General features: G+C 41.3%; 5 protein-coding genes and 1 pseudogene across 5 annotated transcripts in view; 5 read left to right on the top strand and 1 right to left on the bottom strand.

Annotated features, from left to right (window-relative positions):
* Window positions 1–12,468, bottom strand: part of LOC108130910 (carboxypeptidase N subunit 2) — a 52,895-nt gene extending 40,427 nt beyond the window's left edge. The window contains exon 1 of the mRNA XM_017249586.3: window positions 12,274–12,468. The gene's annotated coding sequence lies outside the window, so the exon portion shown is untranslated. The remainder of the gene's footprint in view (window positions 1–12,273) is intronic.
* LOC108130914 (chitinase-like protein Idgf1) lies at window positions 4,212–5,893 on the top strand (annotated as a pseudogene).
* On the top strand, window positions 7,358–8,973 carry LOC108130913 (chitinase-like protein Idgf1). Its single transcript, XM_017249589.3, has 2 exons — window positions 7,358–8,114; window positions 8,180–8,973. Exons 1-2 carry the CDS (start codon window positions 7,487–7,489, stop codon window positions 8,839–8,841), a joined length of 1,290 nt encoding a protein of 429 aa, XP_017105078.2. The 5' UTR covers window positions 7,358–7,486; the 3' UTR covers window positions 8,842–8,973.
* On the top strand, window positions 9,277–10,946 carry LOC108130912 (chitinase-like protein Idgf1). The gene is made up of 2 exons (XM_017249588.3): window positions 9,277–10,180; window positions 10,236–10,946. Exons 1-2 carry the CDS (start codon window positions 9,520–9,522, stop codon window positions 10,892–10,894), a joined length of 1,320 nt encoding a protein of 439 aa, XP_017105077.2. The 5' UTR covers window positions 9,277–9,519; the 3' UTR covers window positions 10,895–10,946.
* On the top strand, window positions 11,345–14,259 carry Idgf2 (Imaginal disc growth factor 2). The gene is made up of 3 exons (XM_043211497.2): window positions 11,345–11,528; window positions 12,944–13,501; window positions 13,558–14,259. The coding sequence occupies exons 1-3, from the start codon at window positions 11,420–11,422 to the stop codon at window positions 14,211–14,213; spliced, it is 1,323 nt and encodes a 440-aa protein (XP_043067432.1). The 5' UTR covers window positions 11,345–11,419; the 3' UTR covers window positions 14,214–14,259.
* A 751-nt stretch (window positions 14,260–15,010) lies between these two features.
* Window positions 15,011–16,934, top strand: Idgf3 (Imaginal disc growth factor 3). The gene is made up of 3 exons (XM_043211496.2): window positions 15,011–15,266; window positions 15,332–15,883; window positions 16,098–16,934. The coding sequence occupies exons 1-3, from the start codon at window positions 15,149–15,151 to the stop codon at window positions 16,751–16,753; spliced, it is 1,326 nt and encodes a 441-aa protein (XP_043067431.1). The 5' UTR covers window positions 15,011–15,148; the 3' UTR covers window positions 16,754–16,934.
* Window positions 16,935–22,994: the final 6,060 nt, after the last annotated feature.

The following is a 22,994-nucleotide window of genomic DNA, read 5'->3' on the forward strand; positions in this document are numbered from 1 at the left end:
GCAAATAAAAACTTAACAATTAAAAAATAAGCAAAGCTTAAGAAAACATTTTTGGATTTACGCCATAATGCTCAAAGGGTTGTACGATTTCCGGAGTGTCCGGACTCGGGAGAGTTTGTTCTTCAGGTTACACCCTTAGGTTTTCCGTTTCCACTTTTCCAGTTCGATTTGCATAGGAAAATAGTCTGTGAATTTGGCCTGCAGCGGAAAAAGGCCTGAGACTGGGGATTCCTCTCATAATATTATTTTAACTTTGGCCCTAAGTAAAAGTGGCCTGGAAGTTTTCACATTTTATCAGCCGCACAGAGTTCATTGCTTCATCATATTAGCCATTGGGTTTATGATATTAATGTATTGTTTGATGAAAGTTCATTAAACAAAAAAAATGGAGGATACCTCTACGCATTATATGTAACAATAACAATAACCACAAAATTTATTTATCCGATTTTTTTGCTGTTTACCGACTAGGTTTTCAATTTATTTACAAACCACTTAATTTGTTTTTATTTAATCAGATTCTGTTTTAATTACATTCTATATGCGGCATTAAGTCTGAAATTAAAAATGTATGTACTTCGATTTCAGAGTCTTTTTTTTTTCTGGCCAGCTATGGCCCATCAATATTTATTGGAGTTTTCGCAGGGAACTGCGTTTTTAATGCAATTACGGACAATGCAAACAATTGGTTTTTATAGACTTATAAACCATTTTTATGGCCAACTGTCGTCTGTCTCTGCTTTCACTCTTTCCCCAGATTTATGTTCGGTTTTTTTTTTATATTTTATTAATATTATCATTTTTTGCATCTTCTCTTTTTTTTAATAGTCTTTATTAAGTGGCATTAATTATTATTTATGACATTGTTTTTGTCATTCAATTTTTATGATATTTTTCAATGAATTAATGCCGTAACGACTTTTCTTTGTTTTAAACACCATTTCATATATTATAAAAATTAATTAATGAGTGTAGAGAATGACTAAAATATAAAGCTATACTTTTTACAGTTTTTTCATATTTTCGTTGAATTTTTACCTCGTTTCTTGTTTAAAAACATCATTCAAAATCACTAAAATTTTTTGATTGACCACAAAGCTTTGGTATTGATTTACAAGAACAGTTAGTGGCACTAATAATAAGCCAGGGCCAACTGTCGCCAGTCGCCACTAAGGTTTCCCTCTTGGCTGACACTTGAGCAGAACGAACCTCGGTAAATCACATGAGCCAAAAGCCAGCCAGTCCGGACCGGGCCGGGCCAATAAGCACTCAGAGTTAGCTGCAACTGGTAACTTGAACCCTGAAATGGAAAAATACCAGGAACCCGGAGGGGGGAGGAACTTGGCCAAATCGACGCCAGAACAAATTGAGCAGAAAACCAGAAGGCGCCAGCCAAGAGTATTCGGGGAAGCAATCCTTTTGGGCCATGATGGTATTTTGACACTTGCCACTCGAACAACAGTTATTTGGGCTTATAATGAATATGAGCAACACGCCGAAGGTCATCCTGTTGTCCAAAGTGAAGTCCTTCAAGGTTTCCATTGTTTTTTTCTTGTTGGTATTGGTTTTGGTTCTGGTTTTGGTGACATGTGGCGCCAAGTTGTCATCCGCAAAAACCAAAGCAATTTCCGGACCTGGCAACAAGCTCTCGGACCAAATCCTTGTCGCCTGGATGGGATGACTAGAAAAATCCACTTTGATGCCAGAGTCTAATGAAGACAGCAACAGAGTGTCTTTGCCTAATGAATGACAATTCTCTATAATGGCGAGTGAGGGGTATTTCAGGAGTGACTGGCTCTAAGGAATGCACCTTGGGTCCTGGGCACAGGATAGAAGCTCTTTGACTCATTAAAAAATTAGAATTTGAGACGAGTTTTATTTTTCTTGGGGCGATACTCTATAAAAATGATAAAAATGGGGTTAGAAGACTTTAAGGTTGGTTTTAAACATCATTAATATATAGAAAATTTTGAGCAAGAAAGAAATCTAAGAAGCATTTAATTTTTCTTATCTTCTTCGATGATTCTTTTCATAAAGTAGTGTATATTGATATCGTCGTTGGACCTTTTTCTTTGCCTTTTGTAGCTTAATTTTTTCGGTTCTATTCATTTCCTTTCTGAGCCAAAATCAACAACAATTTTTAATTTCATTTTTCAACCGTCGCTTTGATACCTGCACATCGCATTAACACCCCCATAGCCCCACACCTTCAAAAAAAAATACAAAAATTTGGACAAAAAATTTCAAAACTCGACCCCGAGTTTGTAACTGATGGACTGACTGACTGAATGACTGACTACTGCCCGGCCCTTGGCTGATAATTTGATATGGCTGGGCCTGTTTATTTGGTGGGTTCTTCATCAGCATTGGGATAATGATGGTATGGGGGTGCTTTAATTTTATTTGCACAAAAATGCGCGTCAATATAACCGAAAAAATGCGTTCGGACAAGGCGACGTTGCCCTGTAATTTCTGTTTGTTGTCATTCGTTTTTTTTTTGGGCTCTGTGGCCAAAGCAAATAAAATTCATTATGAATTTCTAATTATATTGCTCTTGCCTAAGGCAACCCCTCAAAAATGAGAATGAACCCGGACGTAAAAAAGCCAAAAGTTTCCTCAAAAAAGTTTACATTTTTTCAAAGCCGACATCCCATAGAAAAAAATAATGTCAAGCCGCACATTTGACAATGATGAATTTGCTTTTGGCGAGCCACCCCCGGAAGGCCGGAGAAAGTGCTTTAGATAAACTGATTAGGCACATCAATTCGGTAAGGAGAAACCTTTGTCTAATGGCAATTGTTTTGTGAAAATTGAATTTTCCTTTTCCCGCCCGGTTACAGGAAAGTTTAACCAAAAAAGCGGCAGTGCCAGTGGCAGTGGCAGCAGGAGCGGCGTCTGTCTAATTAGAAATATGAAATAAGGCAAATGTTTTGTGGTTTTGTGCACCTGCTGCCAGAGATAATGAGGCTGAAGGTGAATGAGGCAGGAACCTGTTTCAAATTGGAAAAGGTATTTTGCCTAAATTATTATTGGACTTAATTGTAGCCAAGTTAAGTCGAGTTTTGATGCAAAGAATGCGAAATAATGGAAACCAATTTTAAGTTTTTCCTACAGAATGGGGTTTACAAAAACCATAATTACTGACTTCTCTAATCTCACAATCTTTATTAAAGTTTATTTGACAGCCTAAATAAAAGCCAAACAAGCAAAGCTCATAAATGTAATACAATCCTCCTAAATGGCCCACATTAATTCACACATTAGGCTATTTGGCTTTGATTTCTATTTGCCAACCACCAATGATTGACTGATTGATGGCATCGAATACTAGCCAAATGAACACTGAACACAAAAATCAAACAAAATGACCAAAGCAAATAGTTTTCCCCACACAGAGAGATGGAAATGTAGTTTAGTGGACACTAAACCGGCATGGGTTTTTGGAGTGTTTGAGGTCGTATTATCTGGGGCACATATACCCTAAACGAGGGGAGGGTGTGAGTAAACAATGAGATGATGATGAGCCGGGCAACTGATATAAATCAAACAACAATGAGAGACACAGATACGGATAAAACACACACACTCACACACACGGCCGTGTAAACATAAAGGGAATCCACTCGATATCAGAGGACATTCGAGGATAATACCGCCTCTCAACACGCCTTTCTGTCCCGCCTGCCTCGAGATTTTTCCTTTATTTTCATTGTCAACGGTCTAAGCAGCGTGTGAGGATTATTTCGCATTCATCTGCAAGGACCCGCCATGTCCTTTGTCTAATTGGTTGTGTCACATATATGCCGAGGATGCCATCGTCGTCCTTTGTTGTGACTGTTGCCATTAGCGGTGCTGTTTCGACTTCTTACGATGCTTTGTTTGGGGTATTTAATGCTTCAATTGATTTCTGATTTAAGTACCTCACCGCGGACCCCAAAAACCAAAAAGAGAAAAGAATCCCCTACAGCTGCCTAAGACTTCAGTAGCCCAGCAGGTTGTCCTTCAAGAGGCTTTTTTGAGGTAATTGAAAGTCTTTCTCCTTCCTCTACCAGCTAGATCTTTCATGAAATTGCGCAAATAAATCAAAAATGTCAGGAAAGAAAGGCAAAAGCCCCAGGTACCTCGTAGCTACCTTTTATACGTAATTTTTAGTCAACCAGAGGTAAACTTTTATTGGTTGATAAAATTGTATCACCATAATAATAGTCACATACGCACAACTATGTCGAAAATCTTTCACAAAATTATGTGTTATATTTTTGTTGAATTTTTTTGGCTTTTAATACTAATCGGAATTTGTTATCATGACCTTCTTAAAACCAACTAAAATTAAATTTTTACGAAATCGTCAAAATAGTGAGATAAGCATTCAAATATAAAGCAAAACCCAAAACGAATTTAGCTTGAAACTATCGCTTTGAAATTTTTACAAAACATTTCCTAATGACTAACCATAAAGACCGGGTGTATTCTTAATAAAAATATGAAGTTCCATTTGTTTTCCTTTTTGTGGCTGCTCAGTGTAGTAGGTTACACAAATGCAGCCCAAAATTTAATCTGCTACTACGACTGGCTCTCGTTTTTTCGCCACGGTGTCGCCCAAATGTGGAAATCTGATCTGAGACCGGCCCTAGATGTCTGTACACATTTGTTCTACGGATACGCTGGCATCAGCGGCAGATCCTACGAGTTGTCCCACCTTAATGTGGACTTGAATGTGTTCCATTTTAGGCAATTCCTGTACCAAAAGTTTCCCCACCTCAAGTTCCTGTTGAGTGTTGGAGGGGATCATAATGCCGACGAGGCCCATCCGAATAAGTATATAGAGCTTCTGGAAGCAAGTAAAGCTGTCCAGCAGAATTTCATTGACAGCAGTGTAAGTCAACTAAAACGCAGTGGGTTCGACGGTCTCGATTTGACCTTCCGGTTTCCGAAAAACGATCCAAGAAAAGTTCATGTAGTGGATCCTCTAGCGGAGCAGCACAAGAGACAGTTCACGGCTCTGGTGGAAAATCTTGGGAACGCCTTCCGGTCAGCCAATCTCACGTTGTCTCTGACTGTCTTGCCCAATGTTAACTCCACATGTAAGTATTATAAGGGGACTTTATTCTAATATATTATATACCTATCGCTATTTAGGGTACTTCGATGTCAGCAAACTACATCCGCAAGTCGACTTCATCAATCTAGCTGCCTTTGACTTCCTCACTCCCCTAAGAAATCCCGAGGAAGCCGACTATACAGCTCCGATTTTCTTCCAAGACGAACAGAATCGCTTGCCTTACTTGAATTCCAGGTAAATTACTGGCTCCAGAATGGCTGTCCTCCCAAAAAACTAAATCTGGGAATTGCCACTTATGGCCGGGGATGGAAAATGACTTCAGAGTCGGGAAAAAGTGGTCTGCCAGTGGTTTCAAGAACCAATGGACCTGCTCCGGGAGGACTAAATAATGCCAGTCTGGAGTGGGCCAAATGGCCGGAGTTGCCCGGTTTGTTCACTTGGCCGGATATTTGTAAAGAATTGGCCAAGAATTCATCGGCCCCACTTAGGCAAGTGACGGATCTCACCCAGAAATACGGAAACTATGCCTTTCGTCCACCGAACGAGGAGGGAGAGCCCGGTATGTGGCTGAGCTTCGATGGTCCGGATTTTGCTAGAGTCAAGGCGGCATATGCCAAGGGTATGGGCCTGGGCGGAATGGCGATATTCGATCTGACTTACGATGATTTCCGAGGCCTCTGTACGGGCCAGGAATTTCCAACCCTACAAGCTATTAAAGATGTTATGGGTTAAATGAGTTTTATTTTTATTTCCTCCTAATGGGTATTTCCCCCCACTATTCTAATCTTTATTGTAAAAAAAACTTCCGAATTAAAAATGTATTCATTTTTATCAGCGAGCACATTTTGGTTTTTTTATTCTCGCCCACAAATCTCATTTCAACCTTTTTGTCGTTCGTCTAGTGGACCACTACCACGATCTACTGTTCGGAGGCTTAAATAGGATTAAGAGTAATGATGGCTTGGATCAAAATACTTAGATAGTACATGTCGATTTACGCTCACCGTTTGGCGACTTTGAATGCAGTTCGGTTTTGGAGACTTAGCTCAGATGTACATAATAATACTTACATACAAATGTATATGTCTTGCTTCCCGCGGGCGGTCGTCATGACATCAACAAATAGAGAAATAGACAAAAAATTGAGTTATTCATGTATAAAATAAAAAGAAAACCCCAAAAGAATTAAGTCAAATAAGCTCAAAACTATTTCATTATTCAGATTATATTTCTAGTTACTCATACTAATCGGAACTTGTTATCAGAACCAATATGTTTTTAAACAAGAAAGAAAAGCTAACTTCGGGCGGAGCCGAAGTTGATATACCCTTGCAGCTAAAACCGGATATATATCGCAAACATCGGATATAGTTGGCCGATCCTTATGATTACATCATAGTAAAACCAATTAATTACAATAAAAATCTAAAACAAGAAAGGAAAGCTAACTTCGGGCGGAGCCGAAGTTTATATACCCTTGCAGTTAAAACCGGATATATATCGCAAACATCGGATATAGTTGGCCGATCCTTATGGGAATATGAATATATAATCCAATTTATTACAATACAAAATCTAAAAAAAGTCCCCAACTTCTATCTTCAAAAATACGAAAGTTGATATTTCTACCAAATACCATTTCCGATCGTTCAGTTATATGGCAGCTATGGGATATAGTCGGCCGATCCTAATGAAATTTGATAGGTTGGATCAATTGACCAAAAATAGAATCTGTATTAAATTCCAGCTTTCTATCTTCAAAAACACGAAAGTTGGGTCATTTCCGATCGTTCAGTTATATGGCAGCTACAGGATATAGTCGGCCGATCCTTAGGAAATTTGGCATGACGTAATGTTTTGCCAAAAATAGCTCTCATGTCAAATTTGAACTTTCTAACTCTAAAAACACAAAAGTTATACCATTTCCGATCAATCAGTTATATGGCAGCTATAGGATATAGTCGGCCGATCCGGGCCGTTCCGACTTATATACTGCGTGCAAAGGAAAGAAGGGTGTGTGCAAAGTTTCAAGACGATAGCTTTAAAACTGAGAGACTAGTTCGCGTAGAAACAGACAGACGGACAGACAGACGGACAGACGGACAGACGGACAGACGGACATGCTTATATCAACTCAGGAGGTGATCCTGATCAAGAATATATATACTTTATAGGGTCGGAGATGTCTCCTTCACTGCGTTGCACACTTTTGGACAAAATTATAATACCCTCTGCAAGGGTATAAAAACGCGTTCAACCTAAATAAAATAGTACATATTTAAGCAATCGTCAGAATAGTGAGATAAGCAATAAAATTCAAACCAAAACTCAAAAAGAATTTAGCTTGAAAATATCGCTGTGATATTTTAATAAAACAGTTGCTAATAGCCAACCATAAAGACCGGACGTGGTCTCGCCGAGAATATGAAGTTCCTTCTGTTTCCCTTCCTGGGTCTGCTCAGTGTAGTAGGCTGCACTGGTGTAGCAGCCCAAAATTATATCTGTTACTACGACTCGGGGTCGTATTATCGCAGCGGTTTGACCCAAATGTGGAAAGATCATCTGGAACCGGCCCTAAATGTCTGTACACATTTGGTCTACGGATACGCTGGCATCCAAAAAGGATCTTTCGAATTGTTACGCCTGAGGGGACGCTTTGATAAGTTTCGTTACTCAGAAATCACAGGCATAAGCAAAAAGTTTTCCCATCTCAAGGTCCTTCTGAGTGTTGGAGGAGGTCGAGATGTCGACGAGGCCCATCCGAATAAGTATCTTGAGTTTCTGGAAGCTAATACTACTGCCCAGAAAAATTTCATAGACAGCAGTATAAATGAACTGAAACGCAAAAGGTTCGATGGTCTCGATTTGGCCTTCCAGTTTCCGAAAAATGAGCCAAAAAAAGTAAATGGACCCACTGGCGACTTTGTTGTGGATCCTCTTGCGGAGCAGCACAAGAGACAGTTCACGGCTCTGGTGGAAAATCTTGGGAACGCCTTACGATCAGCCAATCTGACGTTGTCTCTGACTGTTTTGCCCAATGTTAACTCCACATGTAAGTATGATTACGGGTCTAAAGATGCATATGTTTAAATATTTTATTACCTAACCCCTGTTTAGGGTACTACGATGTCAGCAAACTTCATCCCCAAGTCGACTTCATCAATCTGGCAGCCTTTGACTTCATTACTCCTCTAAGAAATCCCGAGGAAGCCGACTATACAGCTCCGATTTTCTTTAAAGACGAACATAATCGCTTGCCCTATTTGAATGTAGATTTCCAGGTAAATTACTGGCTTCAAAATGGCTGTCCTCCCAACAAACTAAATCTGGGAATGGCCACTTATGGGCAAGGATGGAAAATGACCTCAGATTCGGGGCAAACTAGCATACCAGTGGTTTCTAGAACGAATGGACCTGCTCCTGGAGGTCTTCTGGAAGACAGTCTGGAGTGGGCCAGATGGCCGGAGTTGCCCGGTTTGTTTACTTGGCCGGATATTTGTGAAAAATTGGCCAAGAATTCATCGGCCCCACTTAGGCAAGTGACGGATCTCACCAAGAAATACGGAAACTATGCCATCCGGCCCGCTAATGAGGGAGGCGAGAACGGCATGTGGCTGAGCTTCGATGGTCCGGATTTTGCTGGAGTTAAGGCGACATATGCCAAGGGTAGAAACCTTGGCGGGATGGCGATTTTCGATCTGTCGTACGATGATTATCGGGGCCTCTGTACGGGCCAGAAATTTCCAACCCTACAAGCTATTAAAGATGTTATGGGTTAAATGAAGACAATCATATTTTGAAAAGGAAATATTCTTTTTTACTACATAGTATAGTGTCCGCTTAAGAATACTATCTAAGTTTTATTTTTTATTTCCTCCTTATGGGTACTTCCACTCACTATTCTACTCTTCATTGCAAAATAAATTCTCAAAAAAAAAACCTTTGTTCATTCTAGGATGGGCGGAGAACAAGCATTTCGCTCATCGGCTAGAGTACTCCTCTGTCTTCTCTTAGGTAGCTTAAATAGGATTAAGAGTTATGATGGTTTGGATAAAAATTCTCAAATGGTAGATGGTGATATACGATGGCGACCGTTTCACATTCGAATGCACTTCGGGTTTGGAGACTCAGTTCAGAAGTACCTAATAATACCTACATATACATAATTCTTTTAATAGACAAATAAGCACCTATTTACACCTATAAGCACCAAGAAACCCCTGAAAAGTTGAGTCATCAGTCAGACCAACACGCAATTAAATAGGAAAACATTGACAGGAACCTCCGACGTAATGCCTGAAAACCTGATAATGGCATCATCGTCAAAACAATGAGATAAGCATTAAAATAAAAAACAAAAACCGAGGAGATTGAAGCTTAAAAGCTTCCCAATGAGATTTTGACAAAACAGTTGCTAATTATCAACCATCGAGACAGGACGTATTCTAGACGGAAAGATGAAGTTCCATCTGTTCGCCCTTCTGGGTCTTCTCAGTGCTCTAAGTTACACCAATGCAGCCCAAAATTTAATCTGCTACTATGACTCGGCCGCGTATGTGCGCCATGGTCTGGCCAGAATGTTCAAGAGTGATATGGAACTGGCCCTAGAGTTCTGCACACATCTGGTATACGGATACGCTGGCATGAAAGCCGAAACCTACGAGATGTTCAGCCTGAATGTGGACTTGGATATGTTCCACTACAAGGAAATCACTTCCCTGCGCCAAAAGTTTCCCCATCTCAAGATACTGTTGAGTGTTGGAGGGGATCACGATGTCGACGAGGCCCATCCTAATAAGTATATTGAGTTTCTGGAAGCAAATCGCACTGTCCAGCAGAATTTCATAGACAGCAGCATGATTCTACTGAAGCGTAATGGGTTCGACGGTCTCGACCTGGCCTTCCAGTTTCCGAAAAATAAGCCACGTAAGGTTCATGGCTCCTTTGGCAGTTTTTGGAAAAAGTTCAAGAAGCTGTTCACTGGCGACTTTGTTGTGGATCCCCAAGCGGAGCAGCACAAGTCTCAGTTCACGGATCTGGTGGGAAATCTGAAGAACGCCTTCCGGACAGCCAATCTCATGTTGTCCCTGACTGTGCTGCCCAATGTTAACTCCACATGTAAGTATAATAAGGGGACTTTATTCTAATATATTATATACCTATCGCTATTTAGGGTACTTCGATGTCAGCAAACTGCATCCCCAAGTCGACTTCATCAATCTGGCTGCCTTTGACTTCCTCACTCCTCTTAGAAATCCCGAGGAAGCCGACTATACAGCTCCGATTTTCTTCCAAGACGAACAGAATCGCTTGCCTTACTTGAATGTAGAATTCCAGATCAATTACTGGCTGCAGAATCACTGCCCTTCCAACAAACTAAACCTGGGAATTGCCAGCTATGGTCGGGGATGGAAAATGACCTCAGATTCGGGACTAAGTGGCCTGCCAGTGGTTCCTGGAACCGATGGCCCTGCTCCGGGAGGACTTCAGATCGCCAGTACAGAGGGCTTGTTCAGTTGGCCGGAGATTTGTGCCAAACTAGCCAAGAATTCATCGGCTGTGTATCGAGGGGAAAATGCCCCTCTTAGAAAAGTCACAGACCTCACCCAGAAGTACGGAAACTATGCCCTCCGACCAGCTAATGAGGAGGGCGAGCACGGCATGTGGCTGAGCTTCGATGATCCGGATTTTGCTGGAATCAAGGCGGCTTATGCCAAGGGTAGGGGCCTGGGCGGCATGGCGATATTCGATCTGACTTACGATGACTTCCGAGGCCTCTGCACGGGCCAGAAGTTCCCGACTGTACGATCTATTAAATATTTTATGGGTTAAATAAATCTTTACATAAAAGCCTTAAAATAAATATTTAAGTACGACATTTTAATTTTTTCAATATAGTCTTCTTTTGAAAATACTAATTAAAATATGGTTTTATTTTGTAGTTCCTTCTTCATGGGTATTTCCCGCCACTATTCCACGTTTCATTGCAAAATAAGTTCTGAATTAAAAAATTGTTCTTTCTAATCAGCGAGCGCGTTTCAATGTTATGCGATTATTTTTATTTTTACTTTTTTTTATATATTTGGCGACCTCTCAAACTTGACCCTGGGTCTTTCGTCCCGTCGTCATTAACATTAGCTTGTGTATACACAATTAAGTCATTGCGGGAATAAGTAAAGCCGAGACTTGGTTTCAGTCCGACTCTGGTCTGGTTTCATTATTCTCCCCCCACAAAGCTCTGGTCAAGCTTTTTGTCGTCGACTTCGGTTTTCATTTCATATACAGACTCAGGCTTCAGTTCGATTTCATTTGATCTGAGCTGCGGTTGTGTTTATTTCAGAGAAAATCAGTGACAATATGAACCAGTGGCTTTGGCTTGGATTCGTCGCGTGCCTTTACGCGGCTGGCACAGAAGCCGCTTCGAATTTGGTGTGTTATTATGATTCTTCAAGTTATACCAGAGAGGGTAAGTAAATAAATCGGGAAATTTCTTTAAAAAAAAAAGGGGAAACATTCAGGTGTAAAGATCTTAGGCTTGAAGACAAGAGGTTTCATATGGAATTATTAAAATTATTGGAACATTAAAGGTCTTAAATTGGCCTAGATTTCGAGTAACTTAGAAGTGTCTTGAAGTTCTTTTCATAAAAAATGCTTTACCAGCCAAAGTTTTAATGATTCATTCATATGTTCTAAATTCTCTATCTTACTAGAAACCTGTCTAAGTTTTCTAGATTTACAATTGCCCTCATTTGAAGCCCCAAATCCTTGAGACTAACAATTAATTTTATTAAAATGACTCTATTTAGTAATCTGTAAAGCTCCAAAAACTAGCACAGGCCTTGATTAGCTTGTGCCAAATTTACAAATCAAAACCGAGACAAACAAATAAAATAAAATAACAAAACGCAAAAAAAAAATGCTAATCGAGTTACATAATCATTTGTGTATTCAAAACAAAACTCGGATTTAATTCAAGTCACTTATCGCTTCGAGAGAGTGCGAGAGAGAGGGCCGCAGTCAGTGTGATAAAGAGAGAACTACAGCTAGTTCTAAGCCTCGGAAATCGAGGCAGGGAGGTCAGTGGCTTATCGGACAAGTTTCCACAAAACAGAGGCACTGAGACAAAGAGCAGATACCAGCACTCCAGCTGAGATTTTTCTGGGGGTTTCGATGACCGAATTAAGTAGCTAATTAGAGAAAAGTGAACTTACCTAGATTAAGGCTATGGAGGTGTTTAATTAGAGACTAGGACAGACGTTTAGGTTGATCCACGCATTAAAAAAACGAAAACCAGAGCGTTCAACACAGAGTGAGTCCAGCGCGACAACTGCCCGCCAGCAGACTCCACACCAAAAGCGATCGAAACAAGTGGCAGGCAGAGCCCATCAAGTGACTCAGCAGAGGGGCACAGTGTCCTCTTCACGAGCTACTAATAATTTGAAAAAACCAAAGGAGAATAGGCAAATTAATAAGCTTCAAGTCTCTTCGAGATAGGTCTTAAAAATAAAGTCTTAAATTTAGAAAAATTTAATGGCATTTCAAACGACCTCCACCCACTGTGCTCCCCACCCAGGCCGGGTAACAATAAACCGCTCGCTGGGCTCACACTGTTGGCGTTCAATTAAGCCACTGACGGCAGCGAGACAATGGATCACTTGTTGAGGGAGGTGGTGAGGGGGTGGATCACAATCGTCTCTTCGGTGGCTTAACTGAGAGTGAGAGTAATGCTTGTTTGGATCAAAATTCTCAGATAGTATCTGGCGACTTGCTCTCCCCACTGACCGATTATTTGTCATTCGAATGCAGTTCTGGTTTGGGGTCTCAGCTCTGACGTACATAATTCTATATAATACTATATATCTTTATTCCCGAATATTCCAGGCTTGGGCAAGCTTCTCAATCCCGATCTGGAAATAGGTGTGCAATTCTGCACCCACTTGGTCTACGGTTATGCTGGAATTCGTGGCGATAATTACCAGGCCCACAGTCTCAACGAGAACTTGGACATCTACAAGCACCAGTTCTCCGAGGTGACCGCTTTGAAGCGCAAATACCCCCACCTCAAGGTACTGCTCAGTGTGGGCGGTGATCATGACATCGATGTGGAGCATCCCAACAAGTATATCGAGCTCCTGGAGGGCGAAAAGGTGCGTCAAGCTGGATTCATTCAGTCGGCGTATGCCTTGGTGAAGAACTACGGTTTCGATGGCCTGGATCTGGCCTATCAGTTCCCCCGGAACAAGCCCAGGAAGGTGCACGGCGAAATTGCCTCGGCATGGAAGAGCATTAAGAAACTATTCACCGGAGACTTTATTGTGGATCCCCAGTCGGCGCTCCACAAAGAGCAGTTCACAGCCTTTGTCCGGGATGTCAAGGACTCGCTGAGAAACGATGGCTTCTTGCTTAGCTTGACAGTGCTGCCCAATGTGAACTCAACTTGTAAGTTAAAGGCTTTACTCCTAAGCTTCAATATTTGAAAACCTGAATTCCTGCAGGGTACTTCGATATCCCATCCCTGAATGGCCTGGTGGACTTTGTCAACTTGGCTGCCTTTGACTTTGTCACTCCAGCCCGGAATCCGGAGGAGGCTGATTACACCGCTCCCATTTACCACCCAGATGGCTCCAAGGATCGTCTGCTTCACTTTAATGCCGATTTCCAAGTGGACTACTGGCTTCGACAGGGCTTCCCATCGTCTAAGCTGAACCTTGGTGTTGCCACCTATGGAAATGCCTGGAAGCTGACTTCGGATTCGGGACTCGAGGGTGTCCCAGTTATTCCGCGTACTGAAGGTCCTGCCCCCGAGGGCGTACAATCCCAGAAGCCCGGACTTTTAAGTTATGCTGAGATCTGTGGCAAACTAAGCAATCCCCAGAACCAGTATCTCAAGGGAAACGACTCTCCTCTAAGGAGGATTTCCGATCCGACCAAGAGATTCGGCACCATTGCCTACCGGCCAGTGGATGGAGCCATCACCGAGGGCATTTGGGTGAGCTACGATGATCCCGACTCTGCGTCCAACAAGGCAGCCTACGCCCGCGCTAAGAACCTTGGAGGCGTGGCACTCTTCGATTTGGCCTACGATGATTTCCGCGGCCAATGCACCAACGATAGGTATCCCATTCTGAGGGCCGTAAAATATCGTCTATAAATAAAATAACAATTTTAATAAATTATAAATGATTTTGAGTATACAATTTTGTTTACTTTCATATCTTTGTTTCTTAAAAAAAAGCTGCAAGAAAGGGGATTTCAAAATGTTCTGGATAACAATTTAGGGTCTGGCTTATCAGGAATAAATATATATGTTTTGAGATTTTTTAACGCCAAATAAAAAATCTACCATAAGATAACCATAGCTAAGCTTTTTCTACGTTTCTTATCAGAAATTTTGATTCAAATATTTTGTGTGGAATTATTTAATCTTAATGAATAACTTAAAAAGCTTTTTAGCTTAACATTACTCACTTACTAGGTTTTGTTTATTTTACACTTATTCGCTAAGTAATTCAAGTAAGCCTTGAAACGACATTAAATATAATCTGCCCATAAATATGGCAAGCTCCCCCGTAAAACTTTACGATTTCTGCCAAAATATTTACATAATATTTTTGGGTATGACTCGTCAAGTAGCGGCCTTGTTGTTAATTCCCCAACGCCCCAGTAGAGTCTTACAAACTGCAGACTTATCACTAGATTTTAAGATTTGCCTATTTAAACTATGAGTCTGTGAAGAATCTGGTCTCGTATCTCCTATTTGGTCTAGGGGAGAGTGATCTCATTGAACTCGGATGTCGGCTGTCACTTGAGACAAACAATTTTGTTGATAATAAGCCCAGAGCCCCACGTATTGTTCGTTTCGGGGAATCCAAAGCCGGGGACGTTTCCTACAATACAAATAATAAAGCTCGACATTTCCATTGCCCAGAGTATCATTTCGAATTCAGTTTCAGTTTAGTTTCGCTGCTCGCCGGCGTCGGTCCACTTGTAAATACTACCTGTGAAGGTTGCTATTGTTTTTGATTATTTCTCAGAGTATCTGGCGGAGCTCTCTGAATACAGCTCTCCACACAAAATATATAAAAAATGACAAGCTCTCTGTGGCTCAGCTTGGGCCTGAGCTTGGTGCTCTTAAATCAATTCCCAGTGAACGCGGCTCCCAATCTCGTTTGTTTCTATGACTCTCAGGGCTTCCAGCGTCAGGGTGAGTGTTGACCCCCTAATCACTATCTGTGTTATCTATTTTTAACTAATTAATTGAATATTAAGGCCTGGCCCAATTCTCAATGACGGATATGCAGTTGGCCCTGCAGTTCTGCACTCATTTGATCTACGGATATGCCGGCGTTAATGCTGATAACTTTGAATTGCAGAGCATTAACAAGCGCCTTGACTTCGAGCAACGTCACCTGGCTCAGGTGGCCCAATTGAAGGAGTCCTACCCACACATCAAGTTCCTGTTAAGTGTGGGTGGCGATGCCGATACCAACGAGGGAAATCAATACATTCATCTCCTCGAATCGGGCCAACAAGGTCACAAGCGGTTCATTGAATCGGCCCGGGACATTGTCAGACGTTTCAACTTCGATGGCTTGGATTTGGCCTTCCAGCTTCCCCGGAATAAGCCACGTAAGGTTCACGGCGACATTGGATCGGCCTGGAAGAGCTTCAAGAAGTTCTTTACTGGTGACTATATTGTGGATCAGGATTCGGAAACCCACAAGGCCCAAATGACGGGCCTGATCAAGGACTTGAGTGCTGCCTTCCAGCAGAACAACTTGCTCGTCAGTCTCACGGTTCTTCCCAATGTGAACTCAAGCTGTAAGTACCCCCCCATACTTGGAAAGTAAGATAATTATTTGCACTAATTCGTTTTGCTTTTTGTGAGTCATAAAGTCAATGATTTTGCGAAAAACAACAGCTGATGTAATAAAACAAACTCGGTTACTTAATACACTTGATACGCAGGTGTATTTCAAGCTATAGAACTTAGTGTTAATTCCAGTATTACTTATTAACCTTCTGTTCATTTTAGGGTACTACGATGCCCCTTCGATCGCTCCCAGCTTGGACTTTATTAACCTGGGAACTTTCGATTTTGTGACTCCGCAACGCAACCCCGAGGAAGCTGACTTCTCAGCCCCACTGTACGAGGCTTTTGGCCAGAACCGTTTGGGCCACTACAACGTCAACTTCCAGATGGAACACTGGCTGCTCCAACGCGTCCCGGCCAACAAGCTAAACATTGGTATTGCCACCTATGGCAGGGCCTGGAAAATGACCAAGGATTCTGGGGACTCGGGTGAGCCGGTGGTCCACGCCACCGAAGGACCTGCCCCCGCCGGACCCCAGAGCAAGAAGGAGGGTCTGCTCAACTGGGCTGAGATTTGCCAGCTGATGCCGAACCCCAGCAACAGGAATGTCCAAGGACCGAATGCTCCTGTCAAGAGGGTGCTAGATCCCACCAAGCGCTATGGAAGCTACGCCTTCCGTCCGGCCGACGAAAATGGCTACAACGGGCTGTGGATAAGCTACGATGATCCCGACTCGGCTTCCAGCAAGGCTCAGTACGCCAGGGTCAAGAATCTGGGTGGAGTGGCCCTGTTCGATATAACCCAAGACGATTTCCGTGGCCAGTGCACCAACGATCGCTTCCCCATGCTGCGTGCCATCAAATACCGACTCCTCTAAGGACTTATAAAGATATACACTACTACCGACTAAATGTCACAAGCAAGCAAGGAAATGTTGCAAAAAAAAGTATAGTTATAAGGATCAGTGGAGGGGGACAAATGTCACCCAATCGGCGGCTTAAGGTCTCCTTCTGTGTCTGTCCCTTTTTGCAAATTAATTACAAAGTTGTAAACTAAAATGCACCGCAAATTAATTCGATGGGTTGGGTCACTGAGATGGGGGAATGGGCCGAGTGGAAAGGACAAGTACACTGAAAGGATGAAAGTTTCTATAAAAATAATATATATATAGGGTGTATCTTTATGATTGGGATGGCTCTTAAAGCTACTAAATAATATACCCTATTTGTGTATTTAGTTATTTGTTAATCTTGGGCATTATATTTCTCAGTGCCTTTGGTTTCCATCTCTCTGGTTTAATTGCCTCTTTAGCATTGAATTGTTTGGCGCCCACGTCTGGGCCAACTCTGCTGGCTTTATCATTCTTGGCCCATCTCTTGGTCAAATGGCATTTTGTTGGCTTTTTTTGTATTTTGTGGGTTTTACCGATTTTCCACTCTTTTTGTACGGTTTAGATTTACAGATTTCGCCACAGAGCGCCTGGAGAAGTCGACTTGTGTAATTGGCGCTACATACGCGACATCCAAAAAGCTCGATCCGCGATCCATATGCGTACCCCGTAATGGCCGGGTCGTCGTTTACAGAATTGTTGACATACCACCAGGCAAAAGGTTGCCACTCGAACAACCACAGTGAACACTGTGGCCACAGGGACCCGGGGGTGTCTGGACGGACAGGACGGACAGCATCGACTGCCTCCACTGGCGACGACAACGACACGATGTAAGACAACTAAATTAAGTTATTGTTCCCGGGCTTAACTATTTTGATTAAAGTCGATTTTTGGGTACTCTATCAAGCAGATGATTTAGAATACTTATTGAAAATTAAGTTTTTTATTTAGAATTATTATTTTTATTATTTTTTAATATTTATAACCCAGTTATAGCTATTTTTGGATAAACTTACTTTGCCTATTTTGATAATGTTGGTATTAATATCGAAGAATTCTAAAGAAGTCTGAGCCTCTAACAACATAATCCTTAAATGAACATTTTTATAGTTTTATATTTCCAAAATTTTAATATAACTACCATACTCTTTGATATTTTAATCTATTAATCGTGAACCTGACTGAGAATGTCCTCAGATATGAAAATGTTTCGTGTGTTTATGTTTAAATCTCCCACACTTACTCTATCCAAAAAATTCAAAAGCCCTTGGAGGAGCCATAGCTAAAGTTCTAGTTGCTATCTAGGCGGCTTATCTGGGGAATCGTGATCTTATTAAGCCAGGGCCTATACACTCGGAAATTATTTGCAATTGGCGCAATGCCTTATTGGAATGCAAAATATGCCATTAGTGGCAGAAGTCGAGACTTGGCCAACTGAACAGCTTCCCAGACTTTGAGACTTAAGGGCCCTAAGGGCATGGTTTAGGTCTTTAGTTAGTGGATGTGGGTCTGAAGGAGGAAGGAGGTGCTTGGCAATGGCAATGGGTATGAGCATGCCACTTGCATAGCTTACAAGTTGTAAACACGGCATTGTTTTGGCCACTGTTCCCTAATATATATACCAAAACAGAAACTAAACTAAATGCACTTGGGAAAATGTTATTCTCTAAAAAGGTATTAACTTTTTAGTGACTGAGAATCAAAGTCTTCCAATCTTTATACTTTTTGGAGTGTAAGTTGCCTTTAAAAAAAATATCGTTGTTCGTGTTCGGAGTGCTCCTAGGACGAGGCTCCTCGAGCTCCTGAATTTGGCTTGTCGCCTCATCTAATTAAGGAGCATTTGGTCCACGGCGGCGTCTGCAAGATCTGTTCATGATTATTGCCCCGTGGTTATATCGCTGCCAGTAGCCTGCCGGCGAATGACAAATATGCTGGCGGGACTGGAACTCCCCAAGCCCCCAGACCTCAGGTCCTCAGACCCCCAAATCCCCAAGCCCCAGACTGCTGTGGTCTTCCAAGGAAGGCAAGTCTGTGGCCTGTGACTCTTTAAATAAAGATATTTTCGCCCTCATTACGCGCCGAGTCCTTTTGTTTATTTGCTGACTTTTTTGGCTTATTTTTTCGGTGGCCGATGAAGTGTCGCTGATTGCGCGTTGCATTGTTTTGGCCAGGTCGGCGAAAAACGTCGATGATGCCGATAAGAAAATGCATGTGGACTGGTCAGGGATTTGGGTATGTTGGCTGCCGATTTGATAAGCTGTCCCACCGATAAAGATTTCCATGGAAAGTTGCTATAGTTTATTTAATTTCTTTTCCTTGTTTTCGGTTCGGGGGATTAGAAGAAGGGCTTGGCCCTGGATGACTCTTAGCTCTCTCATTTCGTTTTAAATTCCCACACAATGAACTTGTTTTACTTGGGGCCATCCCAGCCTCGGTTCTGCCATCTTTTCTCCCACATTGTTATCGCTCTGCTTGCCTTGAGTTTGCATTTTTATTGCTTTGTTAATTTTAAATAAGCCACGCGACTTTACGTTCGCACAAGTCTGCTGTCCTCGTTAAAGGAACTTCGTTAGAGAACTGAGCTTCAAGCATCTGAGCAATCCGAATTGAGCTGTCTACTTCTTTTCAGATGAAGAAGGATCAGTCTCGTTCAATTGTCAGCGGGTTGTCACACAAAATGATTTACAGATGACGATCACTGGGACGGACCTTGGCCAAGTGGCGCCACAACAACAGAGAGTTGGCCAAGAGTGATTCTTTAGAGAGAAGTTGGTCATCAAGTTAATACGAAGACTTTTCAATGCTCTGAAAAATTAAGGCAAAACAATATACATTTGGGGATAGATTTTTAAGTCGGCTTACTTTACATATTAGATCTTACCTAAATAGAAACCTGTATCCTTAAAGCTATGTTACTTTTCTTCAAAGATATTAAATGTTTATTAAATATTTTTAATATTCTTTAAAACCTTTCCTAAACATACCCATCCTCTCCAAAAGAGTATCTCAAAATTCTGAGGCTGCATCATGCAGTTTTTATAGATTTTTAACGCCCCAATCGTGAATTCTTCTGACCACAATTGTTTTAAATACCAGAAAGAAAACAAGAGTTTAGCTTTTGAGCTCTTTTGCCCTTTCAGGTCAGTCCAAATCTTTTCGGTCCAAATTTTATTCATAAACAAGCGACAATAAAAATGTGCCATAACAAGTTAAGGTTATTCTTGTTTTTAACGAAATAAACAACTCATAAAATTATGCTACACCAAAAAAAAAAAAAAATATATAGCAACAACAAGGCGAACAAGAAAGTTTTGTTTATATTTTCTGTAAATTTTTGTTCGCACCAATTAAATTCAATTAGCTGTCAGCAGCAGTCGCCTCTATGGCTCTATATATGTATATATCTGATAGATAACCCAGAACGCCATGGATGTATTGTAGTATCTGTGTGTGTCTGCGGCTAACTGTAGCGCCACTGCCTCATAAAAGGTTAGTTTAAACAAATAAACACGTGGAATTTAATGAAGAAACGTGTGTGGCTCTATGAATTATATGAGGGCAGCACTGTTTTGTGAGTTTGATATTTTAATGGTATAAGTGGGAAATATGCACAAAATTGTAGAAGCAAATATCTATGATATTCAGAGAGTTCTTTGTCTTTATTAAATGATTTATTTTTATGCGAATGAAAATCCCTTAGTCTAAATCGGGCTTTACCTTCCATATCCCATAAATCCCCATGTAGAATGGCAAAAGGAAAAACAAACAAAATTGCCAAAGACTTGTGGTCACCAAAGAATGTGCATAAACATTTGCAAAACTTTTGATTGCGGCACTAAAAATAAAACGCAACGACCGACGCCCTGCATCAGCCAGCAGGGGGAAACGTGTGAAATCGCATTAAAAGTGAAACTAAAACTTGGAATGGGAATGGGAATGGAATTAAGAGATGGTCCATTGTGGAGGTGAATCAAGAATGGGGGGCTGAGATGACGACGCGCCTAAAACAAACAAATAAAAGTTGCAACTAAATGGCCAACTAACAGCATCAGCATCAGCATCAACATCAACTGGCGGCGGCACGCTTTAGAAATTTAATTAAATCGCCAGAGAAACAATAAAAACTACACCAGAACCAACACATATGAACAGATAGGAGAAGACTTTTATTACGCACTGTGTGCGCTATGTAGTTTCTGTGCAATAACTCAAAAAATACTTGCCCCGTGTATCATTAAAATCAAAAATCACCCACGCTGGGTGGGATTTGGATTTGGAGGCGAGAGAATCGTATTGGATAGGATGGATCTCGGGATTTGCCATTAAAATTGTTTAGATGCACAAATAAACACTAGGCGGGGGCCAATCGTTAAAAACGTTAAGACTAGGTACTAGGCGTCCCAGCCTCCCCAAAAGGCACACTGCCTCATTTCTTTTGTAAACAATATTTCAGAATTAAGAGATTTTTAGCTTGGGGGGTACTATACTACATGTGTACTTTGATTCGATTGATGGCCTTACAAATAGAATTGTTTTCCAAGAGAGCTCTTAGATAAACGATTTAATTAGAGTTTGTTGTGAATAATATTAAATTCCTTAAGCTTATCAGGAGATAATATTGGAAATAATTTTTCAAGCTTCCCATTCCCCAGACCAAAAAATGAAATTCATTTCCCATCAAATTCTTGCGTCAATCAGTGCAAACGCATCTTTATCTTTCTGCTCACATGGCGGCTAACCCTTACCATATTTTTTTACATCCTTGGGGTAAGGAAATTAGTATGCAACCCTTTTGGCTTTGATAACAAAAAACTGTAATGTCAAGCGTGGTTTAGCGATACGTCATCGTGATTTGGCAAATTTGACAGCCGCAGAAGGATTGGGATATGGGTGCTAAGATCCTTGGAAGGGGGCTTGTTTTTTTTTTTTTTTGTGCATAAATTGCCCAACAATTGGGCAATGTGTGTGCTTATCCCGAACTGGGCTCATTCATTCATTGAATACGTTTGGCAGCTGAAAGATTACAGCCATGATTTGCCAGAATATCAAATGGCAACAACAACGGCAACACGTTGACATTGCCAGAATACTCCCATGTATGTACAATACTCCCCATTTCCCATCTGGGGTTGCGTGTCCTGTAAAGATTTCTCATTTCTGGTCGCAAATCGAACTGCCAACTTGCCAAATTGTTCTCCATCTCACTGGGAAGGTGCGTGTATGTTTGTTGATATGTTTTCGATTTTTTTACGTATTTGCGGGGGAAAACAGTTCGACAAATTGAATCTACAGATACTCAGATATTAACCCTCAGCAGTGGCGGTAAAAAAAAAATTGAATTATCATTTGCTGGTGCATCAGACTTAATTCGTTTTGGCGCTGTACGCGTGCGCACGCAAATTTCAGGTCCTCCAGGTGGGGGCTTTTTGGTCCGTTCCCCCGTCCTGGACCAGCCCCTTCCGTGAGCCAGGGCTTTGGCTAAAGTGTCCCCCCTGCTGGGTAACAAACACAAGCGACTGACATAATCGTGATATATTGGCACGCAGACCAGTTGCAAGTTCATCTTGTCTCAGTCACCTCAGACTCTCAAAAGAAATCGAAATCGAAAAGGTCAATGAAATAAGGAAATATTTGTTTATCTCATTGTATTTATAGATATACCTTTAGTGCCTCTAAAGCCCAAGCTTTCAATTTAAATTAAATTTCCGAGGCGCTACCCCTGCTCTACACATATCCTTTTCCCCATTCTCTTTGAAATCCATCCATCACAAACACACTTCCACTAGTAATTCTGCAAATAAAAACGTCATCGATCAGAGAGCTTGGCAGGACACCAAATACTATGCAATATATGAAGCTGTAGAATACATCTATAGGAAAAAAAATAAAATTGAAAAGAAAATCGCTGACAAATTAAAATGCAGAGCCCTGAATCCTTGAATCCCGAAAGCCAAGTCTCACTTGGCTCAATAGATTTTCCGAATACCCGATGACGAATGCCGAAAGAATTAAGATGGATCACGTGACTGAATGACGCCAGTAAAAAAGTAAAGTATAAAAAAAGGACTAACCGTAGAATCGAAGAGTTGAACTGGCCATACAATGGATAAAAAGGAAAAACCAGAAAACCGAAAAACAGAAAAACATCTTCGAGATACGATTTGCCATTTGGCGGTTGCCCTTCCGAAGATGATTCAGCACTTTGGCTACCTACTACCATATCGAC

Source organism: Drosophila bipectinata, chromosome 2L, assembly GCF_030179905.1.
Source record: "Drosophila bipectinata strain 14024-0381.07 chromosome 2L, DbipHiC1v2, whole genome shotgun sequence".
Lineage (NCBI taxonomy): Eukaryota > Metazoa > Arthropoda > Insecta > Diptera > Drosophilidae > Drosophila > Drosophila bipectinata.